Source organism: Nannospalax galili, unplaced genomic scaffold (genome assembly GCF_000622305.1).
Source record: "Nannospalax galili isolate Female #2095 unplaced genomic scaffold, S.galili_v1.0 scaffold784, whole genome shotgun sequence".
Classification (NCBI taxonomy): domain Eukaryota; kingdom Metazoa; phylum Chordata; class Mammalia; order Rodentia; family Spalacidae; genus Nannospalax; species Nannospalax galili.
Genome location: NW_008352133.1, coordinates 975,245 through 994,851, shown reverse-complemented (window position 1 = coordinate 994,851; position 19,607 = coordinate 975,245). Strand labels below are relative to the sequence as shown.

General features: G+C 43.3%; 1 protein-coding gene across 3 annotated transcripts in view; it reads right to left on the bottom strand.

The window, feature by feature from the left end:
• Positions 1–18,016, bottom strand: part of Ttc17 (tetratricopeptide repeat domain 17) — a 144,154-nt gene extending 126,138 nt beyond the window's left edge. For 2 of the 3 annotated variants that reach the window (XM_008848929.2, XM_008848930.3), the window contains exon 1: positions 17,791–17,987. In XM_008848929.2, the coding sequence (XP_008847151.1) occupies positions 17,791–17,949 (159 nt within the window). In that variant the 5' untranslated portion in view covers positions 17,950–17,987. Of the gene's footprint in view, positions 1–17,790 lie in introns of all 3 variants that reach the window. The other variant, XM_008848928.2, reaches the window with a different exon arrangement.
• Between the last annotated feature and the right edge of the window lie 1,591 nt (positions 18,017–19,607).

Genomic DNA, 19,607 nt, shown 5'->3' with positions numbered 1-19,607 from the left:
AATGCCCACAGAGGACAGAAGAGACTGTAGGATCCCCTGGAACTGGAGTTATGGACAGTTGTTAGCTGCATGTGGGTGCTGGGATTCGAACTCGGGTCTTCTGCAAGAACAACCAGTGTTCTTAACCACTGAGCCATCTCTCCAGCCCCATCTTTTTTTTAATGTTTTATTTTTATTTTATGTGTATGAATGTATTGCCTGCATGTATGCAAGTGCACCCATGTTGTACAATGTCTGTGGTGGTCAGAAGAGGGTGTTGGATCCACTGGACTGGAGTTACAGATGGTTGTTAGCTACCATGTGGGTGCTGGGAATCAAAACTTGGGTCCTCTGCAAGGGCAGTCAGTGCTCTTAACTGCTGAGCCATCTCTCCTGTCCCTCTAATCTTTCCTTTAACAGCCAATGAATGAAATATTAGTATGACATATTTGCTGAAAAGAATTTGCTCTTATATCAGGAACTTGAACCAGAATACTTTTATTTTTCACTCAGAACTTTAGGTTATTTAAATTTAAGACAATATTATGGAAAGCATAATCACTGAAACCTTCAAAGACACTAACATTTTACCTGTAGAAACCCTGAAATAGCCCCACTTGGTGTACACTTATAGAGTTTGCTAGTGAGTACCCATAATCGCTTTCTTTGCAACAAGTACCTGCCTAGCTTCTTCTTCCCCACATGCAAGCCCTGGTCAGTGGATGCCTTTCTGTTGGTCATGGTGGTCATTTCTGAGATAGGATTTCCCAAGTGAGTTCAGATGGTACTAAAGAGACTCTAATCCAGAGCTTCTGTTTGAGCTTTGGGGACTAGTCAGCTTGTTTCCATAGGAGGTCAGAGAATGGGGTTGAAGAAGCAGAGAAAAATCTACCCTTGTCATACTTTTATACACTGGATCAAACCATACCTGTAGCACTTGAGTTATCCAACGTTCCAATGAAATGTTTATAATTCAGAAAGTGTTCATGTTATTCTTGAGCCTTTGCCTAATTTTTATTACATATTCATTTATTCACTAGTTTTGTGCATGTGCGTGCATGTGCACAAGCTTATGACCCTTGAGAGGAGGTCAGAGGTTCTTTTCCTTTTATCATGTGGGTCCTGGGGATTGAACTCAAATTTTCAGGCTTGGCAGCAAAAACTGAGCCACTTCACTGTTCTCACTGGTCTGCTTTCACCTAACACTTGGGGGGGTGTAATTTATTTTATGTGTATGAGTGTTGTTCCTACATGCATCACCTGTGTCGTGTCATGCCCAAGGAGGATCCCAAGGAACTGGAGTTATAGACAGTTGCTAGCCACTATGTGAGTTCTGGGATTTGAACCTAGGTCCTCAGCAAGAACAGTCAGTGTGCTTAACCACTGAGGCATCGCTACTGTCCCATTTTACTTAATTTTTAAAAAACCTCTGCTTGATAGAATATGTGAATTTCAGGAGAGCCATAAGCTTCATTAGAGGAGGCCATAAAGACATAAATTCCTTAGAGTGGTTAACTGGTCCTAAATCAGCAGTCTGGCCTTGCTCAAGCCTTATCAACTGATCACTCCCTGGACTGAGAGAGACTGTTTGTAGAGCCCACCTGTCTCCTTTAGTGCTATAGATAACTCACCTGCTTGCCTGAGCAAATAATCTTCAGAGACCCTCAAGGACAGCAGACCCTAGACAGAGTTAACCCTTGCAGCTGCATGTAGCAGAGTTCCTATATAAGACCAGAATGCTCCCTCTTCAGGGTGCAGATAAATATTCCTCGAGGAACAGCTTTTATCAGCCCTTTGCTGGACTTCCTGAATCGAGGGAGTACATTCCTTGCCTGTTGCAGGTCGGGCTCTGACTCTTATTTCTAAACTTTACTTCTTTTTTCTGTACTCCTAAATCTAACACTGCTAGGGCATCTTCTCGTTCTGTTGGCTCTTTTTAAAACATCATTTTTTTGGGATAATTTTATACATGAGTATTGCTTTTGCATTATATCTACCCCTCCCAGTCCCCCTCCAACTTCTCCTATGTCCCCCACTACTTCACAATTTTTGTCCTCTTCTTTTTACACACACACACACACACACACACACACACACACACACGTGTACATGAGAGGGAGTTCTGAGTTCATTTAGTGGTGCTCATGTGTACATGTGTTTATGGCTGCTCACTTGGAATTAAATGACCTTAGTCCCTAGAGAAAACGGATTCTGCCTTCCTCAGCATCTACCAATTGCCTGTAGCTCTTCACTTGAGGTGAGACCCTGTGAAAAACTTCCCATCTAAACTGGCATGTCAACTGGTTTTGTCATTATCATACCTTCAAGTTCTAGGAGGCAATCAAGGGCTGTGCCAATAGCTTATATTATTCAGGGTGTCTCTTTGACTACCTCACACAACAACTCAAAGAGATATTTCCCTTGCCTTGTGTGTGTGTTTTTTTTTTATTTTTTTACTTTAATTTTATTATTTTTATGTGTATGAGTGTATTGCCTGCATGTGTGTAAGTGCACTGTGTCATGCTCTCCATGTGGGTGCTGGGAATCAAACCCAGATCCTCTGTAAGAGCAGTAAGTGCTCTTAACCATGGAGCCATTTCTCCAGCCCTGACTTGCAGCTCTTTTAAGACACTTTGCTCTTGCCCATGCTACTTCCTCTACCTGGCACATACTTCTATCTTTATGCTACCCAGAGGCCAAATGATTGAACCAACTGACATTTCTTTTGTGAAACCATCCTCCTCTTGAGCTCCCATAGTAGACTTTATACACCCTTCCACAACATCATCACCATGTATTGCACTTTTAAATTGTAACCTGTCTTCTTCTTTCTACTCCCAGAGTGTACTATGTTTAGGGGTACATATTGGGCAGTCACTATACTGCTGATTGTTTGATGATGGTATCTTGATGCCACAACTGTTTGGTGTTTCATCTCCATCTTGTGGGGTATTATCATTCACTGATGATTACTTAAGAAAGTAGGTAAAGTGGCTAAGCCACCAGGGGCCAGAGACAAGTATGTCCTTGACTGTATGGCCCATGGCTAGTTGTGCAACTTGAAGCAAATTGCCTTCCTTGCCTGGGCTATTTTCCCATCTATAAACAGAAGACTCAACCACAGAGATTCTCCTGCCTCTGCTGGAATTAAAGGTTCACACTGCCACAACTGGCTACCTTGTTTTTTGAGACAAGGTGTTTCACTAGAACTGGGGACTTGCAATTAGGCTAGGCTGGCCAGGGAGATCTTCCTGTCTCCACCACCTAGGCTGGGATGTTGCATAGCAATTTCCTCAGAGATAAACCTTCCATCTTATAGGGAAGCTGCAGAAAGAAGTTCTAAAGGGAGGCAAACAACAGGACGTTTAGAGAGGGAGAGGAAATATTCTATCCTTCAGGGAAGCTCCTTAAGTTCAAGTAAACAACTCAATAGCTTCAGGGAGTCCCTGAAGTTGACCAGGTCACTAGTTCCTCCCTCCCCAAGCATATATAATCTCGAGGACTGCTGAGAGACACTCTCAGACCAGCTGAGCTGTCCAGAAGGCCATCAACAGAGCTGCCCAGACAAAGCAGAGACCAGCTGAGCACCTGCAAGGAACAGAAACCATCTGAGCAGCCTGGAAGACACTAGGAAAGATGATTCTCCAATCTGTTGGACTTCCTGCAAGCTATGCCGTGTGCTCAGGGTTTCCTGCTCTCATGAGCTGTCACCCAGTTGGGGAGGGCTTTTGATGATGCAGCTGTCTTCGAGCCATTTCTGCTTCTCTAACCCCTCACCTATATTCCTGTAAGTAACCTCCCCAAAACTCACTGGTTCACCAAGTTGGATTTTGGTGGTATCCTTATTTCTGTCCTTGGTTCCCTATCTGGTGTGAGAAGATGTTTCTCCAGAAATAATGTCACATACATGGGATTACAAGCATGTGTGCCTACACCTGGCTTTTTATGTGGGTACTAGGGATTAAACTCAGGTCCTCATACTTACACAGTAAGGACTTCATTGATTGAGCTATTACTCCATCATTCAATTAACTAATTAACAAATTAATTAATGTGCTCCTGTATATGTACAGGTGTGCCTGTACAGGCCAGAGGTTTGATGTCAGGTATATTCCTCATTCACTCTTCATTTTAGTTTTTGAGACAGAGACTCTCACTGAATCTTGAGCTAAACAATTCACCGAGATTGGCTGGCTGTCAAGCCCCAAGGATTCTTCAGTCTCTGCCTCACCAGTGCTGGGATTATATGTATGTGCCAGCACTGTGCTCAGATTCTGTTTATGTGGGTTCTGGGGGATGGAACTTGGGTCCTTATGCATGGGGGCAAACACTTTACCAATGAAGCCATGTCCCCAAAACCCCTACTTATTTTTGACACAGGGTCAAAATAGCCCAGGCTGGCCTCTGTCAAGTCAAGGATGACCTGGAAAGTTCTGGGCTTACAGGTGTGGGACATCCTACCCAGTTTATGCACTGTGGGGGATGGAAGCAAGCATTCTACCAGCTAAGCTGTATCCTCAGTCTGACCTTATCATTTTCAGTGGTTAATAATTTTATTTGGTCACCCAGGCTAGCTTTGAACTCATGATCTTCCTGTCTCGGCCTCCCAAGTACTGGGATTACAGGTGTGTGCCACCATACCTAGTTAATTAAAATTTAGAGTTTTACTTCCTTTCCTTTAAAGGCAATACTGTGCTGAATATCCTCTTGAATGAGCTCTCTGGATTGCAGTCCCAATCTTCCAAGGAATATTTCTCTTGGAAAAAAAAAATTTATTGACTGATTTTTATTTTATGAGTGTTTTTCCTGCATGTATGGAAGTACAGCTGTGTGTTCACTGCCCACAGAGGCCAGAAAAGGGTGTTGGATCCCTTGGAACTGGAGTTACAGATGGTTGTTAGCGGCCACAACTCCCACTGCCCCCATGGGTGCTGGGAACTGAACCTGGATCCTCTGCAAGAGCTCTTTACCACCGAGTCATCTCTCTAGGCCCATGAAGAACATTTGTAAGTCAAAGGAAACGTACTTCAAATGTATGTTTTTGGTTAATTTTCTCCAAAATAGTTGGAAGTCCAATGGTTGAGTTTCTACAAGTCCTTGGGAATACAATAATAATAGGGACACATTTCAGTCTCTTTGCTGGTGTGTCATGTAAGCCCTTTATATGTACTTAAGAAAACAAAACAAAAAACCTTCCTCCTCCTGCCCCACTCTAAATCTGACCATTTATATAGAATATTCCAAGAGCAAGATTTCTAGATAGTAAGCTTTAGCTGATTATCTTGTTTATTTGTGTTTAATTGTATGAGATCAATAAAACAACATTGTTATCAACTGTCAAGATTTAGGACATTTTTGTTAAAGATAACTTTTTTTGTTGTAATTTTTGCTGCTAGAGTATTTGCACAGTATTTTAATGAGAAATTAAAAACCAGTTTCAGTCTTAAAGAAAATCAATCCATCAAATTAAAAACACATTTAAATAAGCCAAAGTTTACTGAATCCTGACCATCACATGGATTTTACAGCCTCTATCTTTGCTTTCTGAAGTTCATCCTTGATTTGATTTCATCTTCTCATTGTCTCATTTCCTAGCCACAGCTGTAAATGCTTAGGCCTGTACAGTACAAGCACCTTAAGTCCACTGGAGCCTAGTATCTAGATGTGAATGTCTACAATGCTGCAGCCCACGGATGAGAACATTTGTGTCAAAGAGTTAATGTTGTCCCCACTGGTAAATAAGATATTATCATTTCTAACACAAGCAACAAATAACCAACCTTCAGTCTACATTTTCTAATTTGTCACTGGGAAAGATACAAATAATATTATAAATAAGCAGGCTATTTGCAACTTTACAAAGAAAGAAAATAAAATTGACTCAGATGACTAGAGTCCCATTATCTCTGTACATTTCAGGGCATTTTCATAAACACATAGAGAAACAATGTAATTGGGGCTTTTTATTGTTGCTTCCCGCCCTCCCTTGAGACAGGGTCTCATGTAACCCAGGCTAGCCTCAAATTCCTACACAGCTGAGGATGACCCGGAACTCCTGATCTCCCTGCCCCTACATCCTAAGAGGTTAGATTACAGGCAAAACAGCAGGCAGAATGATAACCGAACAGACTTCCACACCTCAATCCCTAAACTTGTGAATATATTATGTAAATGGCATATTTATATATTATGTTAAGATGTCAACCAGGTTAATGGTTGCTAATCAGACTGTCCTAATTAAGACAGAGAGCATAGTTTGGATGTCAGATGGATACAGTGTAATAATTATAGTCCTTTCAGGTGGAACAGGGAGGCCACAGAGAGGTAAGACATAAAAAGGACAGTCGGGGGGATGCACTATTACTAGTTTTGAAGATGTGATGAAAGCGGCCCAGGGCCAAGGAATGCAGGCAGCTGCCCGGCAGTAGAAAAAGCAGGCAGGGATCTTCCAGAGCCTCCAGAAAGGTATTCAGTGCTGTGTCTCACCGTGACTCACTGGGCACGGGTTCCATGTCTAGCCACATAACTGCAGGATAATAAATGTTGATTATTGTAAGCCACTTAAGTTTGTGGCCATCTTTTTTTTTTTTTAAACAGCAGCAATAGAAAGTAATAAAAGCATCACTAAGTCCAGACATAATACCAATCTTAGTGAGATACCTGGCTGCTCAGATATTTGAAAAAGACAGTAAGATCAGTGCCAGATATTGAACCTGATTATTACTCAGGTGATAGAAAACTCAATGGCCTGGGAATTACTTGGCTATTTTATGCTGGAAATCACTAAAAAAGAGAGGACTGGAAATAATTCAACTTGATTATTAATCTACTGTTTGAGGGAAGAAATCAGTATGACTAATTTCTTTTACTGTAATCCCAACAAGGGTAAAATACACATTAATGATGAAGGTTTAATTTTTCTATGAAGACAAGAAAACCAAACAGAAGGCTCTTTTTGTTCCCATTTTGGATGGCCATGGAGTGGTTTAGCTAAGGGTAACGGATGGAGTGAATGGACTAACACTGAATCAGATGATGAACAAAGGTTTTACACATCCCCAATACTGTTGGGCATTTTCAAAAGCCACTGACACAATCCTTCAGTATGATAATTTGCCAGTACCTAGGAAAATTAAACATAATACATTCTAAAACCAGGTAATTCCATTTCTAAGAATGCACTTTGTACGTACTCAAAGATGGATGCAAACACATGGTCCTGCTCACCTACCTCAGCACACCTTATGACAGTAAGACACTAGTAGAGGGGCTGGAGAGATGGCTCAGTGGTTAAGAACACTGGTTGTTCTTGCAGAAGACCTGGGTCTGAATCCCAGCACCCACATGGCAGCTAACAATTGTCCATAATCCCAGTCCCAGGGGATCTAACACCCTCTTCTGAACTCCACAGGCATTGCATGACATGAGTGCACTTACCTACATGCAGGCAATACACACATACACATAAAATAAAATAAAAAATAATATTTTTTTTTAAAAAAAAGAAACTAGGAGAGAGAATCTAAACCCTGCCACGAGGGCACTGGGTGAAGGCATTACAGAATAATCATACAACAGGATGCTGTCAGTCTTAACCAAGGTGGTACCTTCTTACTTCTAATGTGGACATATGGCTTAATTTTAAGCTAGCAAGTTAGTTATCAGACAAAAATGTTCTAATTTTAGGTGTAAAAAAGAAATTCATAGAAGGGTCTGGTGGTGCATGCCTTTAATCACAGTGCTTGGGAGGCAGAGGCAGATGGATCTCTGTGAGTTCCAGGCCAGCCGGGGCTACAGGGAGACTCTGTCTCAAAAAAAAAAAAAAAAGTAAAGAAATTTATAAAAGTGTTTGCAAATACAAGGAGAAACTTTCAGGAAGAAACATGCACTGCTATTGTGCCTAGAACAATTTTATAATTCTTGTTCAGAGATACTGTATTTCTTAGAGAAGCTTAGGCTCCCAAGCTTCTTACTTGTAAGAGGGAGAGTCAATGAGTTCTCTTGTCACCTTCAAGCCGACACACTGTCCCTGTTCCAGACCACTAAAACCATGGTGGTCTTTCAGTGCGGAAGTATGTACGCAATACTGCAGGTGTAAATAGCTGCCTGCACACACACATTTCCGTTCTCATTTATTTACTCTTTCCAGGGTGTGCACCATGTGCTGGGCACTGCTTTAGGTTCTGGGGTTTCTTCATCAAAGGAAGCTAGGTTAGTACCTGTTGTGGAGACAGGAAGTAGACTATCCATATCATGACACTGGGCAGAAGTAAGTCAGCGCTATGACGAAACAGCGCAGAGGAAGAAGAGAGCTGGTAGGAGACGAGGGTTGAGACAGAGTGGTGAGGAAGGAGATGACATACGAACAGACCTGAAAGAAGAGAGGGGCCTGAGCCAGGAAGGCATCTGCTGAGGAAGGAAAGTCAGGGCCAGAGGCAGAAACAGCCTGAAGGCTGCTATAGCTGAAACAGCCCAGCATCTAAGAGGGAAAGTGGGATCTGAGGCTGGAGGGGTGGCAAGGTCTCAGATCTTTCAGGGCCTGGTAGGCTACAGCAGGACCTAGATTTGCATCTTCAGCTGTGATAGGAAACCACTGAAGGAGCTCTAGGGCTCTCTGCTTATCTGAAAGGGAGTGGCATAGCCACCTGTGTTTTAAAGAAACCATTTTAGTCGATTCTGGAGAGAAGAGACAATCTGGGGCAAAAATGGAAATAAGAAGACCACTGAAGAAGTTACAGCATCGGAACAGGAGTGAGGCGGAGTTAGCTGTGGAACTGAAGTGGAAAGATAAGGCTGGACTGGAAGCATTTTAGAAGTGAAAGTCTGAAATAAAAAGTCAAGGAAAACAATATTATTTTGGAATGGAAGAACAAGTTGCGGGGGTGCTGACATGGTACTTGGGATGCTCTTCTAAGTGAAGCTGTCCAGGAGACAGAGTTCAAAGAGAGGTGAAGACCTCAGATGAGATTTGAGATTTGGGACCACAGAATACAGATGACATTTTAAGCCAGGGGACTGCACAAGATCATCAGGAGAGCATGTGTATGGAGGAAGGGAGCAGGACACCAACCTGTAAGAGCCATCAAGGGAGAGGAAATCAGCAAAGAATGAGATGCCATGGCTAGGGGTTTATAGAGACAATGGAGTCTATGGCCTGGCAGGCAGTAAGTTCAGTAAGGTTCAAGGACTTGGGTTGCTAAGATCACTGAGAACTCAATTTGGCAGTGAGGAAAGCCCTGGAGGGAGGATGGGCTGACTGGACTGGCTTTAAAACAGGAGGAAAGGGAGACTACGTGTGCAAGTAACTCTTTCAAGGTCTTCGGGCTATAAAGAGTCGCACCCAGAGCACCTTCCTTTGGTTTCCTTTGCCACCATGTGGCACGGCAGAGACACAGGCAGTACTCTACATTTGGAGTGCAAAGTTGTGCTAACTCTTGACCTGGCCTGCCGGCAAGCCCTCACCATCCTCACTACCAGGATCCCTTCTGCTTACTTCCACTAGGACAGCTTCTACAGCAACAACTGCTGAACCCACAGTTGAATCTACACCATCTGCAGAGCAGCTGCTGGTGCCCACCTGCATCGCCTGCCCTTTCACATTCTTCTCTACTTTTCTTGCTCATCTTTCTATTTTCTCATTGTTTCTCTACATTTCAACATGTCTGAGCAATAAAGTTGACCTTGACATGCAACGTCGATGGCAGAGAGGGGGCTATCCCTTGAACACTATAACCTAATTATAGTATAGACAGGCAAGAGCATGGTATATGAGGTGACAGTTGTTCTCACCTGCACCTCTTTTGACTAAGGGCTGATTCACTGATGGGTTACTTAAAACTTTCAAGATTTTCCAGAAGTCTGAAGCCTCCTTTAGGCTAAGACTCCAGATGATGATCAAACTAGTGAATACTGGAAGGTTTCATACAGGCAGTTGTAAGTGTCTAGAAGGCAAAAGCCACTTACCACACTTGCTTATATTATCCAATCAATAGTTATGTGTTGCAGCTTGTGTGCTTTGGCAGTGTGAGAGATGTTCAAGTTGTAGAGATGGATGTACCCACTCCCTTCATGGAGCATGCAGTAGTCCAGAAGAGTATTTAGATAAGTACACAGACCTAGCTTGGTACAGTAAATGCTTTCAGAAAGTCAGCATGCTATGAAAGCATGGAGAAAGAACGTCTCATTTATATTTGAACATCATATAAGTTTCACCGAGAAAAGACATTGAAGTTGTGAAGTCCAAGTTAGCCAGACTAGTGTATCAGAGGGAAGAACATAGCATGTTTGGGGGTGCTTACAAAAAGTATGCACAGCTGTGTGTGCAGGTGACTGTGTGTGATTCTGGACTGAGGGTGAGGTACTCAAGGATTAACAGAGATAATGCTAGAGAGAAGGAAGGGCTATGTCAAAAGCCATGGTAAAAAAATTGGCTATATCCTAGGAAACCAAGCTGTTAAAGGCAGTTCCCTGAAGGGTGAGAACGGAGAGAGTTAAGGGGACTTCACTTTACTACTTCGAGTCTTCTCAGAGTGTTAGGTGTCTATTTTTCCATGGCCACATATCAAAGAGTCAGCTGTAGGGTTCAGCAGTTGCAGGTTAGAAGCAGCCCTGGTTTATAATTCGAAATGTTAAATGAAAACATCGAAGGTTGGGCTGGAGAGATGGCTGCTCTTGCAGAGGATCCAGGTTCAGTTCCCAGCACCCATATGGCAGCTAACCACTACCTGTACTTCAGTTCCGGGAAGTCCAATGCCCTCTTCTAGCCTCTGAAGGCACCAGGCACGTATGCACACAGTGCACTTAACATACTTGCAAGCAAAACACCCAAACACATAAAATAAAAAAAATCTTAAAAATTAAAAGATTTTTCGTGTGTATGGTATATTTACATGTAGGCATGTGCATATGTGTGTGGAGGACAGAGGTTGACGTCAGGTCTCTTCCTTAATTATTCTCCACCTTATTTTTTGAGACAGGGTGTCCCCTCTGAACTTGGAGCTCAGGGATCTGGTGAAGCTGGCTGTCTGACACACAAACCACCACCCTCCCAGCCCTGGGGTTACAGATGTGCGCTGCGAGGCCAGGCTTTATGTGAGAACTTAGGGTCCAAACTCAGGTCCTCCTGCTGGCATGACTGAGCCATCTCCCTAGCCTTCTCTCTAAACACAGGAGTTAAAAAAAATTACTCCAACTGCACTGTGAAGAATGGACTGGAAGAGCACAACACTCTAGGCAGGGAGAGCAGTTAGGAAGCTGCAGCAACAATTCAGTGGCCTGAATTAGAGCAATAATTGTGGCTATGGAAAGAAATAAGATGAAGTAAAATGCAGGAATTAACAACTAGATTTCTGACATGGACAAGTGCTGCATGGCAAGTAGTGTCTTTAACTTAGGGAAAATAGGGCCTGACACAGGCTGGGGGGTGGAGGGAGGTAAAAATGAACTTTAACTTGTCATATTAAGTTTGAGGTACCTACAGACATTCTTTTAGAATTCAATGTTCTAGAAGTTTTAAATCTATATTTCTAGACAAAAGACAATCCGAGTCATAGAAAGAAAAGTTTTAGCATATAGAGGCCAACTGAAGCCCTATGAGAGGATGAAGTTGACCCAGGTATAGAGAGAACAGAAAGAAAAGTTACAACAGAAGCTAAGGGAACAGCAATGTTCAAAGTTGAGTTTCTTGAAATAATCTGTGGCCCAGCTGCATTACCAGATCCTGGGAAACCTGATAAAAATGTTCCACAAGAGGCTCAGCAGTTAAGAGCGCTTAATGGTCTTGCAGAGGACTGGAGTTCAGCTCTCAGCACCCATACTGGGCAGCTCACAACCACCTGTAACTCTAGCTCCAGGGGACCTAATGCCTGCTCCTGGTCTCTGCAGGCACCTGCACACCACACATGTGGTATACATATATACGAGGGCTGGAGAGATGGCTCCACAGTTAAGAGCACTGGCTGCTCTTGCAGAGGAACTAGGTTCGGTTCTCAGTACCCACAAGGTAGCTAACAACTGTCCATAACTCTGGTTTCTCTTCTGGCTTCCATGGGCATTACATGCAAAGATGCACTTACAAACATGCAGGCAAAACATTCATACACATAAATTTTTTTTTAAAGTTTCACTGGAAACATATTCAACTACATTTTCAGTGACTTGGAAATCAGCACCTTAAGCAAGAACCCTAAATTATTTATGTGCAAAGTAAAGTCTGAGAACCACTGACCTAGAAGGTAGGTGGAGAACAGGGTATGGGGACTTTGAAGGAGCTGAACTTCATTTGCTCTTCAAAGAGGAAAATGAAAATATCATGTCATTGTAGCCAATGGAAAAGAAAACATCTATCAAAGCACAGTAGGCTGAGGGAAAAAGAAAAAGGCAGTCAATAAATATCAGCTCAATAAATAACTGACAAAATCATTTAAAGTTGTAATTTTCTTCTGTGTATTTCCAAGTTCCTCTTACAACTCTACAAAATAAAAAAATAATGGACAGTATCTGGAAGAAACTGGACTGAATGACAGTCACATCGACGCCATGCAGGGCACAGGCAGAGGTTTAGCAGGTGAGCTCCACGTTGGCATACAACCCCCAACAGTTCTCTGGTCTAAGAATGCAAACAGGGAAGCCGTGTTCGATAGCCAAAAGATGACTTCCTCTTTGAAAAGTACTACAGCAAAGCTGCCTGCTCACAGTGCCATGAGGATACTCTCTCAGAGTAATCAAATTACTGAACGTCAGACCCAAATCAAACCACTCCTCCTCTTTTAACCCACTGAAGAGCAGCACCATAGAGATTGAGCCTCTGTCAGTTCAATGTGGTGTCTCTTCTTTGGGGCGACAGTGGCTCAAAGTCACTAATCAAGTGTGCTCTGCTGAGAGATAAGCTTGGGATCATCAGCACTGTCACAAACTTCACGTGTTGTGAGCTTAAGTTATCTGTACTCCCTGACTATTTGCCTGATCACAGACAAAGTGATCAAGTAATGCCGGGTATGGTGACACATGCTGTTAGTTCCAGCACTTGGAGGGCAATGTCAGGTGGATGGATCTCTGTGGGATCTGGGCCAGCCTGGTCTACAGTGAGTCCCAGGCCAGCTGGGGCTACAGAGAGACTTCAAAAAAAAAAAAAAAAAAAAAAAAAAAGGTCTGGATTCGATTTCATTATTTCCATCTTTCCTCTTCTGTTTCTTCCCATTCCTTCACATGTTAGCATTAGGAAAAGAAAACTACATGCTTCAAATGTAGTACAAGTCACGTGCTACTACTGTAGATTAATATGCTTAGAATTACTTCCATCGCAAAGTACTACTCATCAGTTGTGTGACTAAGGTAATTAAGTTAGTTTGTACCATATACTCTTTAAGAATCCCCTCCCCACAAAAATCGTTTTCCACCAATTTTAAAACTTTATGTTTCTAACATCAGAGGAGAAGGAAACAGTGTCAAGAAAACAAATGCTATAATGTTATAGAGACAGTGGAGAGAGAATAATGGTAATTTCTCACTTAAATATTTAGAATTCCATTTCTGAAGAAAGAAATTATCAAGAGGCAATGTACATAGGTGCTAAAAGAACTTCTTGATTCAATAAGCTGACACACACTAACAAACCAGTAACATTTCAAGGGTTCATCTGGCAGCTGGTAGTTCAAGACATGGAACTTAGAATTTTTTCCCATAGAAATGACATGAAAGAGCCGGCATGGTGGCACACAGCTTAGCACCACTCTTGCAGGCAGGAGGAACAGGCATTCAAGGTCACCCTACAGAGTGGGCTGCCAGTCAGCCTGGGGTATGTGAGACCCTTTCTAAAAAATAAACAGGAAAAAAAAAAAAGGAGAAAAGAAAACAAAGAAATTGAGATGCTATACAGTGGTTAGGATCTAGTCTAACCCCAACAATTTAATCTCTGATGCAAGTGAATTGCCAGGTACTTTGATAAGTAAAACATAAAAGAGAAACAGCTGCGTGTGATAGTACACACCTGTAACCTCTGTACTTTTAGCACTTGAGGCAGAAGGATATGGAATTCAAGGTCAGCCTCTGCTACATAGTAACTTTGAGGCAAGTCTAGACTACACGGGACCCTGTCTCAAAAAAACAAAACCAGATAAAAACAAACAACAACACAACAGAAAACAACAAGAAGAGGGAAGGGAGGGAGGGGGAAAAGACAGGGAAGGGGAGAGACCGGAGGGAAAAGAAAAGTTGCCGCATTAGCGGTTAAGCAAGAACAACAAAATTAAACAACAAAACTACTCACCTAGAAGTTTATTCTTCAGCAGCAGTCAAGCAGCAGCAGCCCCAGCTGTGACCATTAGGAAGCTGCCTAAAGGAATGTAGGAGCTGACAGCAGCAGCCTTCCTTTCTGCTTTCTGTGCCTGCCTGTATGGGTGCTGCATGTGCTGGGGTGTGTTTTGAGACAAGGTTTCACATAGCCCAGCCTGGCTTTGAACTTGCTATGTAGATGGTCTTCTTGCCTCCACATCCGAAGTGCTGGGATTACAGGCATATACCACTGTACTTAGCTATGAAGCTCCATTTCAACTTGCCTAAGGATGCTGTAGTGTTTCCTTGGCCTGAATAGATTCTCCTGTTAGCTGGATAACAGTATGCATAGGCCTTCATGCCCCTAGAGACTGACCCCAAGATAAGGGCCCTTGCTTAAATAAAGTGAGATAAATGGTGTGGTTAGTTTTGTCACCTCGACATAATCTAGTACCACCAGGGAAGAAAGTTTCAATGAGAGGCTGTCTCAACTAGATTGGCCAGTGGGCATGTCCTTGGGGGAATGTCTTGATTACACTGAGATGGGAAGACCCACCCACTGTGGTTGGCACCATTCTGGAGTTTGGGTCCTGGATTGTATTAAAGAAGAAAGGGGGCTGAACATGAAAACAAAGAAATTAACTAACTTCTTTCTGTTCTGGGCTGTGGATGTGAGGAGCTGTTTCAAATCAGCTGCTTCAAGTTCCTACTGTCCTGACCTCTCCCGGTCCCTTATGATGGACTGTAATGCTGATTTATGAGACAAATAAAGCCTTTCTCCCTTAAGGTGCTTTTGTTAGGGCATTCTATCACAGCAACAGGAAATGAAACCAAGTTAGATGTTTTGCTAGTTTCCAGGTATAGGGGACAATGGAGGATAAGAGGTTTGCCAATACTGAAAGTTGAGGAAAAGCTAGGATTTGAGTGGAGTGCCTTTTAAACCTTCCTCTGTCTACATTGGAAAAGGAACATTGCAACTGGAGTATCTATTCCACATCCCAGCTCCAGGATTCCCTGGACCACACTCTGGGAATTCAGTGGTAGGAAGGTAGGCTTCACAGCTGAGGTAGGAATTATGGAAAGATGAAATACCTGATTTGCCATGACAAGAACTAGATGATTGCTGCGGCCAGTGGTAGCCCCACCTTTGACTGTGAAGAGGCTGCCTGTAGGAATGTAGAACCTGACTGCAACCCCGTTTCAACCCAACTTGCATATTCACAAGACTGCAGTCTATAACTGGTGGGTACCTATCTTTAGGGTCTGCTGAGGCTTGAGATATAAAAATCCAATGAATATGCACTTCTGCTAAAGACTGCTTGCTACATTGTACTAACTACAATGATGGAAAATGTTCTATTTAGATGCACATTTTGGGCAATTCTGATTTTTAATTCATACGAACATCTCCACATTTGCTGTGAAAAATAATGACCTATTAAATGTAATTTGGGCAAGGTTAGACATCAGACCATTTTGATCAGACAGGCATTTGCAGCTCTACTTTCCTAAGATTTTCTATTTCAGCTTTGCCCTTAGCCCCTTCCAAATACTAAACAATTTTCATGAAGTCATACTTCTTCTCAATTGGGTAATATAACCCAGAACAAGCAGCAGGAGCTGGGTATGTCACTTAGCATACTGTAGACAGATTGCCTTTTAGTTATGTTTCTGAATGCACAACCAGAGCTCCAGTGTCCCCAAATCCATGTTCTAATAGTACCTATCAGTTCCTTAAGTGTACCCAAATGTGATCATTGACTGCAATCTAAACTGAGTTCAGACTCAGTTACTACCAGGAAAAGCCAATTGAGTTATCAGTTAGTTGAACTCACATCAAATCCAACTTCCCTGCTCTAGCCCCTAGATGTTACATTGTAGACAGAAACTTTATTTCTTGTAGAATAAAATTTATGACTGCCTGAACTTAATACAACTACTAATGTATAACAATCAGAAAATTCAACGAAATGGATCATTAAAAAAGACATGAAAGAAATCTTGTGTTCTTAACTTTAAGGCTATTTACTGCAGAGAATACTTGGCAGAGATCAAAAGATTCACACTTCTCTGAGGTAAGTTACTAATAACCCCCCTTTTCCCCTAGTAAAACATATGTATTCAATGTGCAAATGAAGGAATTTGTTAAAGAACAAAACCACACCTGATTTTTATTCTCTCACTGCAATCCTGGCATATATGTAATCCACTTCCATCAGTCTGCACTTTTCAGATGGGCTACTTTGTGAGCTGAGTGCCAGGGTACCAAAACAGAAAGAAGTCAATGTCATAGAATATAAATAGCTATGGCCAGAAACAATATAACAAAAGAGCAACAATAGGAGAAGGGCTCCCCAAATTGCAGTGTAAGTGACTTAATTCAATGTCTCCCTCTGTGGGGGCCTCAGGAACAAAAACCACCACCAGAAAATGAAAAGCAGGGATACAGGATTTCCACTCTTCTGTCAAAAAGAAAGCCTAAAAGAATTTTCTACAGTTTCTGAAAACAATTTTAAGAAACACACACACACACACACACCCAAAAAAAACAAAAACAACAAAAAACCCTTTTCTAATGGAGTCAGACATTGATACAATGAGTAAATAATGGAAACACGACGGTTAATTTTTAAAATTATATTCGCTGATCGTTATAAAATATCACATGGTAAATCTAAGTCTCACCTTTAAAATAAACCTTGCAATATGTTTCCTATCACCACTCACTGTCAACTTAAAGGACCAGTAATTTCACATGACATTGCTTAAAATGTTCAAGTCAGTACGCTTACACTGCATGGAGCACATACTTCACTTTTTAATCTCTCTCTCTCCCCCCCCCCTTTAAGCATCAGCAGCATAAATGCAAATGCAGACACGAGAAAGTTATGTAAGAAAAGCGGTCTCTCATCTGAGGACAATTTTCCAGTAAATCGCATTACTGGTTGCGGGGCTGGGTCACAGAAAGTAGGTAAAGAAGCAATGCAAAGTACACCGGGAAATGAGACACTTAAAGAGCTGAAATGATGCAGACAACGCCACCAGAGACATCTCCAAGCATTCCTTCGGAGGGAGAAGACAGTGGGCTGTCTTTAATGAGCCCCCTGATGACCCCGGGATACCGCCCAAGCTAAAACCACTACAGCGGGAACAAATGCCACCCTCTGGGAAAGGACACCGGGAAGCCGCATTCAGTGGTTTCCTGGCTAGGGCTGCCCCGGCTGTCAGCATCCCGGGACTCCGCGGCGCTGCCACCTGCTTTCTATTTCCCCAGGGACGGGCGGAGGCGCGTGGGCCCAGGACAGGCACAGCTAATGATGGACATGTCACTGCCAAGCCCCTGGGCTCGGACCCCCACATGCGGCGCCACGGTGGAAAGCTGAGAAGTTCCTCGCGGCGCGGCGGAGGCGGAGGGTCTGAGCGCTGCAAGCCGCGGGCCACACAGTGGGAAGGAGGCGGAGGCGGGGCCGCGCGGAGCCCCACGGACCCTGGGGATCCCCGCACGGGGCGCGGGCAAAGAGGGGTGCCCCTGGCCGCTACCTGCTGTTGGATCTTCCCGTCCTCCGTGACGACCCAGTGCGTGGTGGCCAGGGCCCCTCGAGCCGCTAGGCTCAACAAAGCCAAAAGGCTGAGAAGCCAGCACCGTCCTGAGCGAGGCGACAGCTCGCACTGGCCATGGACCCCTAGTGCCGCCGCCATCTTGACCCCCCCTTGGCCTGGACGCTCACGCCGGAAGCGGAAACTGTCCATCGCCGCCCGCCATCTTGGGGAGGTCGTGGCTGGAGCAGGAGAAGGAGGAGCCGGGACAGCGCTGCGGGTGATGAATTGCCGCATCCGCCTGGGCAGACGCGGCCGCAGCTGGGAACCGTTTTTATCGGTTTCCAGTAGGCCATAAGATCTCCAAGCGTGGGAACCGGAAAGGAGATGGAAGTAATAGACTAAGTGGAGCGCGTGGGGATACTGGGAAGTGGATTTAATGGTTAATGAGTATCATTTCTAGTAGTGTAGACATCACAAGGTTTCGAGCTACCAAAAAGGGGCATTATTTTTAACTGTAGTGCAGTCACATGTGGGATTTTAAAAACAGAAGTACTTCTCAGTGACCCATCTAGTACAAAATATTAGCACTTCAAGATGAAATCTGCATATAGAATCAAGATTTTTTTTTTTTCCTAAGTCTTGGAAGTCGATACGTGCTTGGTACTTACAGATCAATTAAATTTGGGATAGCCAGATTTTAGGGGCTTAACAGCACCATGTGCCTTAGTGGCTGGCTACCTTAGAAGAAGCATTGGCATCACTTGAGTGCTTATTAGAGATGCACAAAAAGGTTCTTGTCCCCTGCCCCTCTCCCGCTTCCAATCTGTTGAATCAGATTGTACAGCATAGGGAAGTTAGAGGCTCACTGTCCTTTAGGGAACCAACAGACAGGCAAGCAACTAACTAGCTTGGATTCCTGCTTCTACCTGCATATCTTGTTTTAAATATTTCAGAGGTGCCTACTAGTATCGTGTGTCATTTTGTATTGAAACCAGTTACGCTTCTGGTTTGCTTTTTGGGAAAGGGGGGGATGAGGATAGTGTCGGGCCACATCCTGACATGGGTGTGGGGCAGGAAAACAATGATCAAGTGACTAAACATCCACTCAGGCTAGGGAAACAATGATCATTCTTTTGAGAGCTGCTTTTATTTGTGATAGAATCTTATGCAGCCCAAGTAGGCCTCAGATTTATTATGTATCCCAGGCTAGCCTTGAATTTTCAGCCTTCCAGTTGAATTGTCAGCCTCCAGTTGCTGGGATTACAGGCATGAACCATCAGGCCCAGCTCCCAGAGCAGTTTTGTTTTTTAATATTTTTATTTTTATATGTGTATGCATGTATTGCCTGTGTGTAGGTTAAGTGCACCCAGGTCGTGCAGTGACCTCAGAGGACATAAGAGGCTGTTGGATACCCTGGAACTGGAGTTATGGACAGTTGTTAGCTGCCTTGTGGGTGCTGGGATTCGAACCTGGGTCTTCTGCAAGAACGATCAGTGTTCTTAACTGCTGAGCCATCTCTCCAGCCCCAGCTTTTCTAAAATATTTATTTTTATTAAAAACATACGGCTTGGGGGCTGGAGAGATGGTACAGCGGTTAAGAGCTGACTGCTCTCGCGGAGGACCCAGGTTCGATTCCCAGCACCCACATGGAAGCTATGAACGGTCCTTAACTCCAGTTCCGGGGGAATCTGACACCCTCTTCTGACCTCTGCGCACTGTATGACATGGGTGCACTCATATACATGCAGGCAACACACTCATACACATAAAATAAAAATAATAAAAAAAATTAAGAAAAAAACCCCCAAAACCTATGG